Here is a 19,452-nt window from a genome sequence, read left to right as displayed (position 1 = left end):
CTGAAGGTCACTTTCAGGCAACCCCTGCAACATCCAGTCCAGTAGGGTATGTATGTAGTGCTCCAAATACCAGGCTAAGGATAACTGCGCTGGATAGTTAAAATCAGAGAGACAAACTCTAGCAGTGATGCAGAGAAGAATTTTGATGGAAGAAAAAATACTGAAGAGTAACAAAAAAACACTTAATAAAATAGTTTAAAGTATAACTAAAAGAAAAACTTTTTTTGGGTTTTGGATAGAGTGGAGAGGGATTAGAACACTTGTCTTTTTTTATTGCTTTCTGTGCCCCTGTTACAGAGATGAACCCTCTATATTTGTCCTGTTTACCATTTTAATTGAAAGTGAAAGAAAAAGAAAATCCCAAATTTTGGGTTGTCCCCAGAAAAGTAACGCAGGGCAAATCTTCCCATGGGAACACTGGTTCTGGTGATCTGGGGGTCCCCAAGGAAGTCCCTTACTTTGCAGGGATTTCCTTTCACTTCCTGTTTGGCTATGGGACAGGAAATTAAAGCGGAGTTCCGGCCACAAAATCAACATAATCGATTTTGTGGCCATCCGCTTCCTATTTGTCACCTGAAAAAGAAATGGATAGTTATGATTTTTTTTTTTACTTACCTTGTTATTGTAGAAAAATATACTCACCTTTCTTCCACTTCCTCCCTCGGCGGCCCCGGCCTGCGCCGTCACTTCCGGTTTGCAATGATTCCTGGGAGCTGAACGTCATCGCTCCCAGGAATCAATGCGCCTGCACCGGTCCCGCTCGTCACTTCCGGTGCGACGCCACATTCCCTGCTAAACAGCTTCTGGGCATGCCCAGAAGTTGTGGAGGAATGCAGCGTCGCACCAGAAGTGACGAGCGGGGCCGGTGCAGGCGCATTCTGGGAGAAGAGGACACGGAAAAGGACGCAGAAGAGGACGCGCTGGTTTCAGCTGCCCACATCTGAGATGGCAACGCTGGAGAAGAAATTTTAAAGGTAAGTATTTCTTCTTGCAGGTAAGTGCGATCCGGGACAGTACAGAGGCTATCCATTGTACTGGAATGTACTAGCCCTGATTGTCCCGGGGGTATTTTTATTGATAAAAATTTTTCGTGGCCGGAACTCCGCTTTAATATAAATTTATGCAATGGGATACAGATGGCAAAAAAAAAAAAATCTGACAAGGGTTATAACCCTTCCGTGCTCTATCCAAAATGAAAAAAAATGTTTTGCCTATAGTTCTTCTTTAATCTTCAAGAAAAAGAAAATCTCCATTCTCTTAGGACAATAGCAGAAAGACTAAGGCCTGCTGATAGCAGGAGGGGTTATTCTGGGCAGGTCTACAGTTTTTTGCTTGCCAGGGTCCTATCCACCTGTAGGCAACAGCATAATCCGAGGTTCCTCTGTCCCTCAATGGAGGAAAAGAAAGAAAAGCATCCATTGATCTGATGTACTGTATACCAACATTACTATACTTATCACTCAGTATTACCTTGCTGCCCTTTTCTGTGAAGAAGACTTCTCCTTTGGCTGAGAGCGGAGTTGATGTTGAGGATACTGGAGAGGACATGTCACTGAGCTGTAATGACAGGAAAACAAATGTGGGTGTTTATTGTATAATGTGTGGGGCTGATATGGGATCTTAATGAACCCAAAGACCTCACCAGTACCCTCTCCTATCAAGTTTCATTATTAGAATACTGTCATCTCTTTGCTCCATCTGCTAGTTAGTTCTGTGTTGACCACAAGGGTCAGAGGTTTCTCCATACATAGAATTGCAGAGATCCCCAAAACCACTGAAAATCCACCAGTCGGGACATTTAAAGTCAGGGTAATGGGATAATTATACAACAAAGAAAAAGTTTGATCAAACGAAATGACAGAGCTGTTTTTTTATGTAAAAAGTGATACATAGTGGAGGGAATGGACATATCTTCTATGTTTCTTGAGTATAGTCTGGATATGGGTCTCTTTTATGCAGTATATATCCTCCAGAACATACTTTACATCTTATACTAAGAATATCTCTGATTTATTAAACTAACTCAAATACAAAAGATATCCAGACAGCATATGTTATTAGGCATTTATCCATAGCCTGGAACCAATGTAAAAGTAAGATCTTCCAATTCAATCTGAACATAACTGTTCATTAACTGCAGACACCCGGTTAGTCTTCAAGGTTTCCTCTCACACACTATGGGCTTCATTACAGAAAGGATCTGATCTAAGAAACGTCTCTGTTTGATCTGCCAAACATCCATTACTGTTGGTGACAAAAGATTGGGTTGGCACTCAGAGAGACAGATGGGAATTCTGGATACATTGATGTTAACATCAAGGAACTGTGATAAGTATCATTACTTCTATGAAAACATTACAAACTATTCGCTGATCAACAGATAAATGGTCATTTTATCGCACTGTATATTTTTTAATCACAGAACACTTTATGAAGAGCATATTATCTAGAAGGTGAAGCTACATACTTTACATATTTTTGAGACATGAACTCAAAATGAACATTTGATAACTTATATGGAATATCTGGAAATATTAATGGTGCCTCAGCAGTACTCTGAAAGACTTACCTTTTGTCTTAAATTCCTCTTGAAACCTAGTAGTTGCACTTACTGGTATGTGAGTGTGCCCAGTCACTTATAGTTGTGGGATCTAAGAAACTGATGACTGTGACTGCTGTAGTCACAAGCTTACAATGCCTTAAAAAATTATTCATACCCCTTGCAATTTTCCACATTTTGTCATTTTACAACCAAAAAAGTAAATGAATTTTATTGGGATTTTATGTGATAGACCAACGCAAAGTGGCACATAATTGTGAAGTGGAAGGAGAATAATAAATGGTTTTCCAATTTTGTTTTACAAATAAATATCTGAAAAGTGTGGCGTGCATTTGTATTCAGCCCCCCCAGGAATACTTTGTAGAACCACCTTTCACTGCAATTACAGCTGCAAGTCTTTTTGGGGATGTCTCTACCAGCTTTGCACATCTAGAGAGGGACATTTGTACCCATTCTTCTTTGCAGAATATCTCAAGCTCTGTCAGATTGGATGGAGAGCGTCTGTGAACAGCAATTTTCAAGTCTTGCCTCAGATTCTCAATTGGATTTAGTTCTGGACTTTGACTGGACCCTTCTAACACATGAATATACTTTGATCTAAACCATTTCAGCGTAGCTCTGGCTGTATGTTTAGGGTCGTTGCCCTGCTGGAAGGTGAACCTTCACCCAGTCTCAAGTCTTTTGCAGACTCTAACAGGTTTTCTTCTAAGATTGCCCTGTATTTGGCTCCATCTATCTTTCCATCAACTCTGACCAGCTTTCCTGTCCCTGCTGAAAGCATCCCTATAATATGATGCTGCCACCACCATGTTTCACGGTGGGGATGGCGTGTTCAGGGTGATGTGCAGTGTTAATTTTCTGCCACACATAGTGTTTTGCTTTTAGTCCAAAAAGATCAGTTTTGGTCTCATGTGACCAGAGAACCTTCTTCAACATGTTTGCTTTGTCCCCCACATGGCTTCTTGCAAACTGCAAATGGGACTTCTCTTGGCTTTCTTTCAACAATGGCTTTCTTCTTGCCTCTCTTCCACAAAGGCCAGATTTGTGGAGTGCACAACTAATATTTGTCCTGTGGACAGATTCTCCCACCTGAGCTGTGGATCTCTGCAACTCCTCCAGAGTTACCATGGGCCTCTTGGCTGCTTCTCTGATTAATGCTCTCCTTGCCTGGCCTGTCAGTTTAGGTAGACGGCCATGTATTGGTAGGTTTGCAGTTGTGCCATACTTTTTCCATTTTCAGATGATGGATTGAGCAGTGCTCAGTGAGATGTTGAAACATTGGGGTATTTTTTATAACCTAACCCTGCTTTAAACTTCTCTACAACGTTATCCCTGACCCGTATGGTGGTTTCCTTGGCCTTCATGATGCTGTTTGTTCACTAAAGTTCTCTACCAAACCTCTGAGGGCTTCACAGAACAGTTGTATTTATACTGAAAAATAAATTACACACAGGCGGACTCTATTTTCTAATTAGCGCGGCACAGTGGTGTAGTGGTTAGCACTTTCACCTAGCAGCAAGAGGGTCGCTGGTTCGAATCCCAACCACGACACTACCTGCCTGGAGTTTGCATGTTCTCCCTGTGCCTGCGTGGGTTTCCTCCGGGTACTCTGGTTTCCTCCCACACTCCAAAGACATGCTGGTAGGTTAATTGGATCCTGTATAAAATTGGCATTACTATGTGTATGTATGAATGTGAGTTAGGGACCTTAGGATGTAAGCTCCTTGAGGGCAGGGACTGATGTGAATGTGCAATGTATATGTAAAGCGCTGCGTAAATTAACAGCGCTATATAAGTACCTGAAATAATAAAATAAATTAGGTGACTTCTGAAGGCAATTAGTTCCACTAGATTTTAGGGGTATCAGAGTAAAGGGCGCTGAATACAAATGCACGCCACACTTTTCACATATTTATTTGTAAAATATTTTAAAAACCATTTATCATTTTCCTTCCACTTCACAATTATGTGCCACTTTGTGTTGGTCTATCACATAAAATCCCAATAAATACATTTCCGTTTTTAGTTGTAACATGACAATATGTGGAAGATTTTAAGGGGTATGAATATTTTTTCAAGGCACTTTAGAAAAGAGATTTAATGATGTCCTGCTTGCTGGAGAGGAAGCTGTACCTGATGACCTGCAAACATGAATCTCCCTGCTTTCGCATCTTCCTGCATTCATTTTGTGGATCTGATTCCTGAACCTCTCCTGCTGTTTCTTGAATTTCCCCAGCAGTCATCAGATCACCAGTCACCAGAGGGACATGAGGAAGCAAAGCTCTGCCTATACCAAGATAACAAGTCACTTCCATGCAGTTCACACAGGGTAACTACAGGGAATACTGGTGACTAGTCATTTCTTCTCTGGCTGTCTTTTTATGCACAATCTCTACATTACAGGCCCCATTTCGTATTTTAGAAAATGCCTATAGTATTATAAATGGCTTTGATGCAAACTGCACTACAGAGTGAAAGCAGTATTAATCCCAGAAGCAAACCTGTTTTATATTGCAGCTTACCAATTCTAAGATGTGATGGCTTCATTAAATTTCTTTTTTTAGGCTTTCTTTCTTCGGTGTTCATCTGGTAAACCAGCCAGCAAGTCTGTTTTTCACAGTCTTTTCAGCTCTCCAGCAGAATGTATCAGTTTACATGGATGAGACAAACCACTTATCACTGGCAGGGGCGATTAGAATGATCATCTTTTATTTATTCATGCTAAACCTTTATAAAAGTGTAAGCTGGAGTTTTGCATCCATTTGTTAGGGTATCTAATCTGCTAATACATTTAACACCACCCTCCCTTGAGACGGACTATGATGCTGTCTGCTGTGCCCCCTGTAGTCAGTCCTCCAGAGTGGTATCTCTGGCCAGATCACCAGGTGAAAACAGAGGGGGAAAAAAAGTAAAAGAAAAGAAAACTAATGCAGCCACCACATCTAATGGTTGGTAAGCTGCAATAATAGATTTTTGGGTTTAATACCGTTTTTAAGTCACATGAAAATAGAAAAAAGTCCCATAAAGATCTTTTAAGAAACATAAGACAGAAGATGCTCATTTTTTGTATTACCTGTACAGGGCTGATAGGAGGAGGCGGAGCTTTGCGCTTTTTGGGAGTTCCACTTCTTTCTGAGCTTAATCTATTCGCTTGATCATGCTGAAAGTTTCATAGGCCAGAAAAAGTGAGCTGTTAGTTGGGTTAGTGGAAACTGAGCAAGACTATAAAGTTCTAGAACTATGGCGAGAAATACTACTGATTGCTAGTGCAGAGTAAAGATATCACAAGGAATAGTAACCTCAAACAGATGTAGTAAAGCTACTCTATGTTCATCTCAAAAGTAAAAAAACAAAAAGAGAGTATTGGGGCGCAATGAAAGCATGCAACTCTGATAATCATCGCTCTACATGCAGAAATGTCCAGAAGGGGTTAAATTTAGATGCAATCACCAATTGTAGACATTATACTGATGCATCAAAGATTAAAGCCCAACTCTGGGCTATTTTCTTTAAGGCTTCCTTGGAGGTGGGAGCAATAGTTGTCTGCTCTCTGCTGCTGTCCCCTGCAGTAAAGCTTTCCCACCACTAGATGTCCTCAGTTTTCTGGACTAAATGAACTAAATGACATCCAACATTATTCAACCCAAAAGACTGAGGATATACTGTAAGAGCAGGGTGTCATGTGCCCGCCCCTGAGGGGCATCAGCATAGCACTTTGCATTCACATACAATAAGGCAGAGAGTGGCACTGACATCATCACATCAGATCACTTTTTGCATTATTGAGGGCTGCCCAGTACTGGGAGAGGAAGAAGACACTGCAAGTCACATGATCAGCCCAAAGACTTCTGTCCATATCTGTTTCACACCACCTTTTCTTTTTGACAGTATGAAGTATTCCAAAGCCAAAGAAATAACTGCCACTGATAAACTAGCTCACAGACCAGTATCTAAAGGTCCTATGTGATTTTGATTGTTACAAGATGTACTCATTCTCTAGATGTGGAGGGAAGAAAGTCAACAATCAAGATGGCAGAATGGATATATCTAAAGGTAATAAAGCTAAAAATCCATCAAAAAACTGTTTACAATTTAAACTCGTAGACTAACATTGGTTTATTGGGTAAGGCAGTACAAATCACAGTTAGGATGAGCTAAGTCAACAAAACCAAAGCAGCAAATTAGTTTACTGTGAATAGTACAAGATTAAATGTTCTGATTGGTCATTATGATTTAGGCCCCTTTCACACTTGTGCGACTTGTCCTGCGATTTGGGACTGCAAAGTCGCATGACAAATTGTACTCCATGGTTTGCAATAAGTACTGTTCATATCTGTACGACTTCAAGTCGCAACGATTTCAAAGTAGTCCCTGCACTACTTTGGACCGATTTTAACGCGTTTTGAGCTCCAAAGATATATGCATTGCTTCAAGTCCAGTCAAAATTGTGGCAAAATTGCGGTAAAATCGTGTGTGAAAGGGACCTTATTGTACTTTGCATTGGTAAATACATTCAACACCCTTTTGTCATTAAGTACAGCAGAGATACTTGCAAAGAAATAACTAAGAGCCCCAGAACATGCACAGACCGCGACCTTTAATACAGCTTTAGGTGCTATTGGCTTGGACTTAAATTAAAGCTTTATTTTACTTTTGAATAGATTTCCATTGGAAGATATACCTTTAGTGTCGGTTCACACTGATCCGACTCGAAGTCGCCCCGACTTCGGGCGACTAATGAAGTCGCCCGTGCACCGCGACTTTGGCGTTGCTTGCAACGACTTCTCATAATGGAAGTCAATGCAAGTCGCTACAACTTTGCAAAAAAATAGTGCAGGAACCTTTTTCTAAGTCGGAGCGACTTGAGTCGCTCTGATTAGAACGGTTCCCTTGCAAGGCATTGGAAGCTACTTGTCAGGCGACCAAGTCGGATCAATGTGAACCGGCAGTTACTCTACTTTGTGTGTTAGAGGTCACAAGGACAACAGAGAGGATGGATCTTCTAATAGAGGTGCCAACACTTCCCTACTCTATCCAGAACTAATAAAAAAGTCTGTGCTGGACTCATATAGAGGATGATTTGAGCAGAAATATTACTAAGGGCCTGTTAATCGTATGCTGCAAATTATTACAAACTATAAAATATTGCAAACATAGGTAATGTATTTAAAACATGAATACACATTTTTGGATCATTGATAAGTACCTGCGATGGCTTGGTTGGGCTTCTTAGTCCTGTGTAGAGAAACAACAAGTGCAAGTTCAGTTAAAGGGTATGTCTGGGCAAAAAAGCCCAAAAAAACATTTTAAGTACGGTATATCTTTACTCTACATTATGCTATGTTTTATCCCTGCAAGTACATAATGAATGTTGATCCTGCATGAAATCCAGTGACATCTCAACCTTCTGTTGTTGGCTGACAATGCTGTGCTGCATTGAAATACTAAGCAATGTTGTCAGTCCTGCCTGTTTTACTGTATATACAGCGGCGAAAATCATTATTTTATTCCCTGCATATTTTCTAAGTTTGCCACTTACAAATAAATGAGGGTCTATATTTTTATCATAGGTGTATTTTAAATGATAGAGATAGACTATCAACCAAAAATCTAGGAAAAAAAACATGATACAAATGTTATAAATTGAGTTGCAGTTCAGAGAGTAAAATAAATATTTGATCCCTTACTGTACCAACCAACAATAATTCTGGCTCCCACAGACTGGCTACAGTATGTGCTCATGTGGTACATAGATTAGCCCTGTCAATTCAAGAAGGTGCTCCTAACGACAACTCGTTATGTGTATAAAAGACACCTGTTCACAGAATCTCTTTCTTCCATTCAAACCTCACCATTATGGGCAAGACCAAAGAGCTGTCAAAGGACCTCCGGGACAAAATTGTATACGTGCCGCTGTAGATTGTGACGCTTGGCGAGAAGGAAACAACTTTTGGAAATGGAAGAAATACAAAATAAACATTGATCGCCCTTGGTCTGGAGCTCCATACAAGATTTTGCCTCATGGAGTGAGGATGATCATGAGAAAAGTGAGGGATCAGCCCCGAGCTACCCTGGAGGAGCTTGTGAATGATCTCAGGACAGTTGGGACCACAATCACCAAACAAACCATTGGTAACACAATACGCCGCCATGGATTGAATTCCTGCAGCACCCGCAAGGTTCCCCTCCTCAAGAAGGTACATGTACAGGCGCGTCTGAAGTTTGCTAATGAACATCTAAATGATTCAGAGAATATTCGGGATAAAGTGCTGTGGTCAGATAAGACCAAAATTGAGCTCTTTGGCATTAACTTGACTCGCTGTGTTTGGAGGAAGAAAAATGCTGACTTTTACCCTAAGAACATCATCCCTACAATCAATCACGGAGGTAGAAACGTTATGCTTTGGGGCTGTTTCTCTGCTAAAGGTATAGGCCTACTTTACCACATTGAGGGGCCAATGGACGGGGCCCTGTATTGTAAAATCTTGGATGGGAACCTTCTTCCCTCAGCCAGAACACTGAAGATGGGTCGTGAATGGGTCTTCCAGCATGAAAATGACCCAAAACATACTGCCCAGGCCACAAAAGAGTGGCTCAAGAAGAAGTGCATTAAGGTCATGGAGTGGCTAGTCAGTCTTCAGACCTTAATCCTATAGAACATTTATGAGGGAGCCGAAATTTCGAGTTGCCAAGCGACAGCCAAGAAGCGTAGAAATTTTGAGAAGATCTGTAAAGAAGAGTGAACCAAAATCTCTCCTGAGATGTGTGCAAACCTGGTAACCAACTACAAGAAACGTCTTACCTCTGTGCTTGCCAAGGGTTTTCCACGAAGCACTAAGTCATGTTTTACTTGAGGATCAAATACTGATTACTTATACTCACTAAACTGTAACTAATTTATAACATTTGTATCATGTTTTTTTCTGGATTTTTTTTGGTTGATATTCTGTCTCTGTCATTTCAAATACACCTATGATAACATTTATAGACCCTTCATTTTTTTGTAAGTGGGCAAACTTACAAAATCTGCAGGGGTTTAAATAATTATTTTCCCCACTGTACTTGTTACTTTCCCTTCAAAAAATGTTGCTGTCTTAATTTCTAAGAGCCTGCCGCACACTTTGTGTAGGGAGAGGGCTTTTAGGAAATGTAGTTCTGGGGGTTGTGCATATCATCACTAACTGACTTCCTGGTGGCTGCCCCTGCAATAATTTTAAACACTTGGTAATTATGACACAGCGTGTAATAAAATATGTTTCTCTAAAAAAGTAAAAGAAAAATGGCTTTAGAGCAGTGGTCTCCAAACCATGACCCTTTGCTTGCCTTTGTTCAGCCCTTCCTACCACTAAAATGAGGCACTAGTACTCCAGTTGATACAAGACCCTATTCCACCCACTGACACCAACAATGAGGCACCATTCCTTTCACTAACAACAACAATGGGGCACTATTCCTCCCTTTCAAAAATGGGGTACTATTCTTTCCACTAACACCAACAATGGAGCACTATTCCTTCCAATGACTCCAACAATGGGGCACTATTCCTTCCAGTGACTCCAACAATGGGGCACTATTCCTTCCAATGACTCCAACAATGGGGCACTATTCCTTCCAATGACTCCAACAATGGGGCACTATTCCTTCCAATGACTCCAACAATGGGGCACTATTCCTTCCAATGACTCCAACAATGGGGCACTATTCCTTCCAATGACTCCAACAATGGGGCACTATTCCTTCCAATGACTCCAACAATGGGGCACTATTCCTTCCAATGACTCCAACAATGGGGCACTATTCCTTTCACTGACTCCAACAATGGGGCACTATTCCTTCCAATGACTCCAACAATGGGGCACTATTCCTTTCACTGACTCCAAAAATGGGGCACTCTTCTTTCTACTAACAAACAATGGAGCACTAGTCCTTTTAACGACTCCAACAATGGAGCACTGTTCCTTTCACTGATATAAACAATTTGGCACTACTCCTCCTACTGACACTAATAATAGGGCCCTATTCCTCCAACTAATACCAATGATGATCCACTATTCCTCCTCCTACAGGCATTAGCTAATCTTTTTTTACACTTGCTGACCACCAAGTCTTAAACACTGTCTACTTTCACTGATGCTGGGGCATTTTCTACTCTCTTCCAAAATCGTTTTTTTGCCCATTCACTGAGGCAGTGCTCACACTTCATGAGTCAACTGCTCATTTTTTGTAGGAGTGAGTATGAAGTTTATACTCATCTGATTCTTCGATCCTCCAGAAAACCACACTCCCCCACGGTCCATCAGTGGACTGTTACTGACTATGGAGTGTGCGCTGGGTGTGCTGACACCAGGAACAGTCCATTTTTAGGACTGCTGGAATGGGGGTGGGGGTTAGTCGGGAAAGGAGGGGGGGTGCTGGACCGGTCTTTTGCATGTGTGAGAAGGATCGGAAGACCCGTGCAGTTTGGACACAACACCTCTGCAAGGGAAAAATATTTTTGCAGCTTTAAAGGACAGTAAACTGACCATTGGTTTAGAAAGTTTGGAGACTCCTGCTCTAGAGTGGGAAATGGTGACAGTGTCTCTAATCTCGATTCATAAAGTGCCCATGTACAGCAAAGGTAAGTTTGATGTAAAAAAAAAAAAAAAAAAAACACAATACAATGCACTGCTTCTTTTCTGGGGTTTATGTGACTTGCACTGTGGTAGACCCTGCAGTAAACAAGTTAAACAAGGAAATGACAGCAAATATTTCAAGTAGGTGGAAAAACGAAGAGGTAATGGAAAACGAGTCCAGAGTTTAATACATCCATGACAAATTCCAAGATTATCAAATGACCCTTCTGGGCCAGAGAGGCATTGAGTAAGATAAGGGCAGTAAAGAAGTGGTGAGAGATCTATGACATACATAGTGCCTGGCTGCACATACCCGTCTCGTTGGTCATTTTGGAGAGGAGAAGAGTGAGGATTTGAGCATTTCCCGACATTCTGGCGTAATGAATGACATCATGGCCCAAGGCATCTGTTAGTGTCAGGCTGGCTCCCCTATTCACCAAAAGATCCACCATATTGATCTGTCCGGCTTCACACGCCAACAACAAAGGAGACCTGGCAGAGGAACAAGGAGAACATCAGACCAACACAGTTCGAGAACTGATCACCACACCTAGAGAACCCCAGTGCAGTCCTGAGCAAAGCCTACTTCAAAATATGTGTAAAGTGTATGTCCTGCTAAAGTTTTGGATGGAGTGGTAAGGGATTTTACATACCTCCCAACTTTTTGGGATGGAAATGAGCAACCCCCACCCCCCGTCACAGCCCCTTAAAGGAGAAATACACATACAAAAAAGATTAGTTAACCACTTAAGCCCCGGAAGATTTTACCCCCTTCCTGACCAGGGCCTATTTTGCAATTCGGCACTGCGTGAATTTAACGGACAATTGCGCGGTCGTACGACGCTGTACCCAAATGAAATTGACGTCCTTTTTTTTCCCACAAACAGAGCTTTCTTTTGGTGGTATTTGATCACCTGTGCGTTATAAACAAAAAAAGAGCGACAATTTTGCAAAAATAACAATATTTTTCACATTTTTTTATATGAAATTCCCCCCCCCCCCCCCCAAAAAAAATGTAAAAATCTAAATTTTTTAACATTTTAAGCCAATTTGTTTTCTGCTACATATGTTTGGTAAAAAATATAGCAAAAAGCGTATTTTGATTGGTTTGCGCAAAAGTTATTGCGTTTACTAACTAAGGGAAAGATTTTTGTCATTTTTATTGTTTTTTTTTTTAACGAGTAATGGCGGCGATCTGCGATTTTTTTTGCGGGACTGCGACATTGCGGCGGACAGATCGGACCCTTGACTGACATTTTTGGGGGTACCAGTGACATTACTACAGTAATCAGTGCTATACATATGCACTGTTACTGTAAAAATGACACTGGCAAGGAAGGGGTTAACTTTATTGGAGAAGGAGGGGTTAAGTGTGTGTCCCTAGGGGCGTGTTTCTAACTGTGATTGGATGTACCTTGTGATGTAACAGCAGAGATCTACGGCCCTACATAGCAGGACCGTATGATCTCTGCTGTTACGCAGGGAGAATGACAATGTAAATAAAGCCGCCTGCCTTTCTCCCAGTGTAACCGACGATCGCGAGTGACCGGCGGACATCGGGAGGGGGGGGGGAGGTCCGTGAGCGAGTGGGAGCACACCTCCAGCAGCGCATGCTCGCTCCCTAGAGCCTCACAGGCTAGCGACGTAGTACTACGTCACTTTGCCTGTGAGGGGCTGACTGCTGACGTAAATCGTCGTTAGGCAGTCGGCAAGTGGTTAAACCCACAAGTGCTTTTTTTAATTTATTTTTTACCACTACTACTCCTTTTTATTGGATTTTGAAATTTATAAAAGCAACCACTGAGAAATTGGATGAAAGGTTTAGGACTGGGAACACTTTTTGAAAGATAAATAGTGCATTTTTTTTTATACAACTATATAGATTAGACCAAAATGAGGGACAAATGAGGAGGAACGAGGGACATTGTTCCAAACCAGGGACAGTCCCTCAAAATTAGGGACATTTGGGAGCTATGGGATTAGAATCCTGTCTGGTTTTTACTGCTATCCAGGACTCCATTAGAGGGCTTGTTTCCTGTCCTTGTGACAATGGTTTTACCAGACAGGAAGTGATCCATCGGTCAGCATTCCCTTTACACAAGTAAGTATTTTTTAGGATTATCCAATCCAGGCGTTAGGGCCCACTTTTGAGATGAGATCTGCAATCTATGTGCATCCTGAATTTTAAACATACACCTACATGTAACATAACTCTTTTTATTTCAAGTAACAATCTACACTGAGGTGCTGAAAGCATAAATGCAATGATTAGCCTTTATTTTAATGCTCCACCACTTAGTGTCTATGTGCTGACATATACAGTACATAGATTATTAGACGTACTACTTCTCCAAGTTTATAGTGTGAAATGTACTGAATGATAGTATAGGAGATCTGTCATACAGAGAAAATACCTGTATGAGTATCCCCGATGGAAGCAGTCATTCCTTTGCTCATGTGCTTTGTCACACCTTAAGCCTGGAACACACGGCCAATGCCAGGCGACATTAGCTGGTTCAATAAAAGTGGGCCAACATTCAGCCTGTGTGTATGGCAGCTGGTCCGACAGAAATGTTAAAAGAAAAGGTCCATAAGTCGCATATCATGAAGCAGACCCATGTGCATGAAGTGAGATGAATGGCAGCCTCAGCCTGGACTCCAGCTAAGCCACACTACTAACGCGTTTCACTCTGCCCCCTTGGAGCTAAATCAACCGTTTGGCCGGCTTCTGTGGGTCCTGATCAACTCTGTGTTGTGGTGCAAGTGGGGCGGGGTTTTTGTGAATGAAAATGAAACTGTCAACTCAGAATGAATGAAAAAAAAAATAAACTGATAAGGCTTTAGGGTGGATACAATCAGCACATTTTACTATAGGGGAAATGTATCTGCATCATAGAGGTGTTTGGTGGTGCAAATAGCAGGAGTGGAAAATATTTTGTCCATCTACGCTATACAGCACAGGTGTATGAATCTGCAGTGGCAGCTAATGTATTCTGACAGCCAGCGCTGGCGGCAGACAGAATACCCGCACAGTAACTGCAGCTGGTGTGTGTCCGAAAATTTTCTGCCTTGCTCCTTCAAATTTTAATCAAAGAATGTCAGGTGTGAGAATGCTGTCAGGGCCACTCATGGCTGATTCAACAGAAACCGGACAAAATTCAAACAGTACATGGCCAGCTGTGCTTAGGCATGCAACAAGCAAGTCACTATAAAGGTTTGACTGGATAACATTTCTGCCCTGACAGGGTAGGAATACAAGTGAGTAGCAGCACACGTACCTATTCCTGAAAGGTAATGCTGAACTATTGTTACAACAGTAGAGATTTTGAGTATTTTTAGACTGGTTCTCTTTTATGATAAGATATATATATATATATATATATATATATCTATATAGATATATATATATATATCTATATAGATATAGATATATATATATATATATATATATATATGTATGTATATATATATATATATATATATATATATATATATCCATATAGATATAGATATATATATATATATATATATATATATATATATATATATATATATCTATATAGATATAGATATATATATATCTAGATATATATCTAGATAGATAGATAGATAGATAGATAGATAGATAGATAGATAGATAGATAGATAGATAGATAGATAGATAGATAGATAGATAGATAGATAGATAGATAGATAGATAGATAGATAGATAGATAGATGGATTTTAATCACCTGTTGATCCTGTCAGTGGATCCACTATCTTTCAACTTTAATAGGGTGACAACGTTGAAATGAAATGGCACAGCAGCATTGCTGCCCTTTGGACAAGGTAGTCTTAGCTGGAATTTTATATAAATTACAGGCAAAAGACAAAGAAATGAAAGCCAAAATCCAGATAACCCTTTTTTTAAAGTGTTGTTAAGCTCTCTTATATATAAAAAAATTAATAATGCTGCAGGTCCCAAGGAGCGCCAAACATGCATGCTTGCTCCCAACAGGGACTATAGCAGGACCCGCCAACTATGCATGCACTGACAAGGCTGAGGTCTTTGGCTTTGAAGCCACTCCCCTGCTCCACCTCCAAGGCAGCTGATTGGCAGCAGCTCCCAAAACTCCATGAGCCTCTACAACACAGGTGTCAAACACAAGGCCCGCAGGCCGAATTTGGCCCCCCCAGGCCATTTCATGTGGCCCTCGCACCTCTCATGCAGCTGTGGCAGCCCCCTTGTCTCGGCCCCCACATATTCTCTGTAGTCGGCAGCAGAGAGGACAGAACTCCTTTGCCAGATCCTGCAGTACTCTGTGCAGCTGCAGAAAGGCTTGCCCCCCCCCTCCTCAGCAGTCCGCATCAGAGAGGAGGGCAGAACTCCTCCTACAGATCCTGCACCTCTCTGTGCTACCGCAAAATCCACCTTGTCTCTGCCTCCCCTGGTCTCAGCATTCAGCAGACTCTAGAAGCTGACTCCAGCCCTTCTCTGGTTCTCCTCCAGACCCTGCACTTCTTCCCAGATCCACCCTCTTGTAAGGGGGTGCATTGTGATGTAAGGGTGTAAGGGGGCGTGGGGTGCTCTGGACATCTAATCTTACAGATATAACCGGCCCTTTGAGGGAAACCATAATGCTATTGCGGCCCGCGATGGAAGTGGAGTTTGACACCCCTGCTCTACAAGGACATGGCATTTACAGACATTGTTTAGATGGCGTGCTTTGTGTATTTCTTCCAGATCTGTGCAGTAATCAATACAATCTGATTGTACAATATTTGTACAATTTCCTTTAAGATTTACCAAACTTCCTCCTTTAACAAAGCTCCCGAATAGCAATTCTTAGATGTGGTGACTGCATTTGTTTTCCTTGTTTTTAGGCTTTTTCTTCTCCCACACTGATCCCAACAGTTTTTCAACTTCTGTGTCCGTAGCTTGATGCAGTCCTTGTCCCAAGGTCCTTACAGATCCCTATTGACCCAGAGGGGACTGGCATGATATATTCCTTTTAACGCATTAGCCCACACCATGATAATGGGGGGCAATAACCTTTGGTGAGTTGCCAGCTGATGGGAGCGGTTGTCACACTGGTGGTGGATTTCAGGGTGATATAATTATTTTAGCCCACGGGATTCAGTTTACTTCAGTGGAGCGGTTATATACCTTCAGCATTATATGTGACTTTTTTCATGAACCTTTAATGATTTTTTGAATAAGTTATTTTTGAATTGTTTGTTATCAATTTTTATACATGCATATTCTGTATATTAGGTTATGCACCGATTTATTCACATATTGATTTATTTATGATATTCACAGCACTTGCGCAGCTTGGTGGTTTTCTTTAAAGGATATTTTCACTATTTAACATATATAATAGGGAATAATGCTCCCGTCTGTGTGTATGTAAGTCAGCCTGTACATTCCTATGTTGCACGTTATTGGACGTTTTTATTTAAAATATCCTCATCCTTATTTTTCTATTTTTATCCGTATATATGCCGGCTTCGCCTGCCAATGCCATTTTCTATTTTTAAATGAGAATTTTCAGCAGGAACACGTTCACATTCTTTGGAGAGAGTTTACTCACGGATCAAGAATGCAAAAATTCAACCTTTCATCAGCTAGGAAGATAGATGAGACTTCACAATAAGTCATCTATTTAAAACAGCCATTAATCCTTCCAAAATAAAGTGCAGACTGCCCAACTCTAAGACAATCCTTTCAAAACATACCTCAAGCTGTGCGATGGAATTCTTCATCCCTGAAACAATGTGTATCTGTAAACAGGGACTGCTCATTATCTGACCCTCATCAGGGAGATGAGAGGACATGTGATCCATACAATCGTAGGAGCGCAGCATTGGGATTCTTATCTAACCTAACTGAACCAAAAAGTCATCGCCTACACATTTATTGGGAATTTATAGTCTATTTAAAGAGACCCTGTCACCAGACTGTTCATTTCAGCAACAATCTTATTTGTGCATTTAAAGTATTTTATGCATGCTATTTACCTATGCCGGTTCACACTACCGTGGCACGACTTCGGGGGCGACCTGTGAAGTCGCGTGCACCGCGACTTCGGCACGACTTGCACGGACTTCATATAATGAATGTCAATGCAAGTCGCTCCGATGTCGCCCCGAAGTAGTACAGGAACTATTTTCTAAGCACTGCACTGCATGGACCACGACTGGTCAGGCTGACCAGTCGCCTGACAAGTCGCGGTAGTGTGAATGGGCACTAAAAGCCTTCCATTTTATACATCCAACAGCTCTGAAACTGCTGCTGGGTGTCGCCATCTTGGATGTCATTTTAGCATCCCCTGCAGACTTGGAACTGTCATTCAAGTGACACTCTATAGCCCTTGTATCCAAGCTGAGGCCCTTACAGCTCTTTGCACCCTTGCAGACTACAGTCTTTTTTTTTTTTTTTTGTGATTAAAAAGTCTCTTTTTTTCTTTTTTTTTCTTTTTAATAACAAACATGTTATACTTACCTATTCTGTGCAGTTGGTTTTGCACAGAACAGCCCAGATCCTCCTCTTCTCGGGTCCCTTTTCGCTGCTCCTGGCCCCTCCCTCCTGTTGAGTGCCCCCAGAGCAAGCAGCTGGCTATGGGGGCACCCGAGCCAAGCTGCAGCTCCATGTGGCCATTCAGACACAGAGCTGCAGTTTGCCCCCCCCCCCTCTCTCCTGATTGACTAACTGACTATGATTGAGAGCCACGGGAGCTAATGGCACAGCGGCTGTGTCTCAGCCAATCAGGAGGGAGAGTCCAAGACGGCTAAAGGACATCGCTGGACAGAGATGGGGCTCAGGTAAGTATTAGGGGGTGCTGGGGAGGCTGCTAAACACATAGAATGCATTAAGATAAAAACCTTTTGCTTTTACAACTCCTTTAAAGCAGAAGTACAGCCGAAGCTTATTTGGCTGTATTTCTCTTGTGGATCACAGGAGTGCAGTTCGTTTTGCACTCCTGTGATCCGTTTTCAGCCTACAGCGGGCCAAAGCTGTCGGCTGACGTCACAGAGCCGGTTGGGGAAAGATCTCTACCATATGGGAGGGATCCACCCAGAAGCCTGGACCGGCACCTGGCTCAGCCTCTCAGTGATTCACTGAGCTCCTGAGCCAGTCCATCCCACCCCCTCCACAGCCCAGCGCTCCAGTGAACGATGGAGGGGCAGAGCAGAGAGCCACTGACTGACAGTCCTGGCTCTCTGCTCACGAAGCTCTGGGAACTGAGCGATCAATGGTGTTTGATCATTCAGTTCTCAGCCTTAAAGCCAGCGGGGAGCCCTGATCTCCTTTGGTGCTAGGAATTTCAGTTTGTGTTTTGGTTATGATACAGGAAGTGAAGGGAAATCTACCCAATGGGGACAACGATGGCAAAAATAACCATATCCAAAATGAAAAAAAAAGAAAGGTTTGCTGTTAGTTCTACTTTAAATTGGTAGTAAACTCTTTTGCACTATTTTTACCTACAGGAGGTAAGACTATAATAAAGCTTACGTGTAGGTGAAATGAATGATAAAGATATTCCAGAGAGCAGCAGCTGGTGATGCCACTGGTGCATGCGCTCCGAAGGAATGGCATACCTGTGCTCTGTGCCTTCAGAGTTCTGTGCTGTGCCCGGAGCTCCCACGCACATCCCCGAGTGATGAGTGGGAGTGACGTCATCGCGGCTCGGCCAATCATATGGCCAGAGCCCAAAAACCCAGAAGAAGACCAGCTAAAGATGGAATCCCTGTCAGCGGTGACAGGGAAGTGCTGGAGGTATCCATTCTAAAGGTAAGTCTGACATAATGTGCTAGTATGCAGTGCATACTAGCACATTATGGCTTAAACTTGCAGGGAGGACCCCCTTTTTTTTTGTTAACTTTACTACCACTATAAAGTGATTGTAAACCTCAGACATGAAATATGAACAAAGTATATACCTCTATAGCAGTGATGGCAAACCTTGGCACCCCAGATGTTTTGGAACTACATTTCAAAACATCTGGGGTGCCAAGGTTCACCATCACTGCTCTACAGTGTGTACTTTTCTTAACACGTTTTTCTGACACCAAGAGAAACTAGGTGATAGGGGAGGAACCTCCAGCTGATTGACAGCCTCAGCTCTTTTCCTGTGTGCTACGTGAAGGGGGGTGTTTCCCTTCCTTCCAATAAGCTCTCAGACCTCTCCTTACTGAGCTCTGCAGAGTGTAACTATAGCTCTCCAACCCCCCCCCCCCTTTTTAATGAACTCTTACACAAGCTTTAAAATTCAGCTGGGACAGCTTGGTCAGGGGGG

General features: G+C 42.0%; 1 protein-coding gene across 2 annotated transcripts in view; it reads right to left on the bottom strand.

Moving 5' to 3' along the window:
• Nucleotides 1–19,452, bottom strand: part of RAI14 (retinoic acid induced 14) — a 309,495-nt gene that overhangs the window by 35,024 nt on the left and 255,019 nt on the right. The window contains exons 9-12 of one of the 2 annotated variants that reach the window (XM_082244058.1): nt 11,486–11,664; nt 7,767–7,795; nt 5,634–5,720; nt 1,471–1,557 (exon numbers count right to left, since the gene is read on the bottom strand). In XM_082244058.1, coding sequence (XP_082100184.1) covers nt 1,471–1,557; nt 5,634–5,720; nt 7,767–7,795; nt 11,486–11,664 — 382 coding nt within the window. The remainder of the gene's footprint in view (nt 1–1,470; nt 1,558–5,633; nt 5,721–7,766; nt 7,796–11,485; nt 11,665–19,452) is intronic. The other variant, XM_082244059.1, reaches the window with a different exon arrangement.

Source organism: Pelophylax lessonae (assembly GCF_965119305.1).
Source record: "Pelophylax lessonae genome assembly, chromosome: 1".
NCBI lineage: Eukaryota > Metazoa > Chordata > Amphibia > Anura > Ranidae > Pelophylax > Pelophylax lessonae.
The sequence above is the reverse complement of the archived record's forward strand: the minus strand, read 5'-3'. Positions and strand labels throughout refer to the sequence as shown.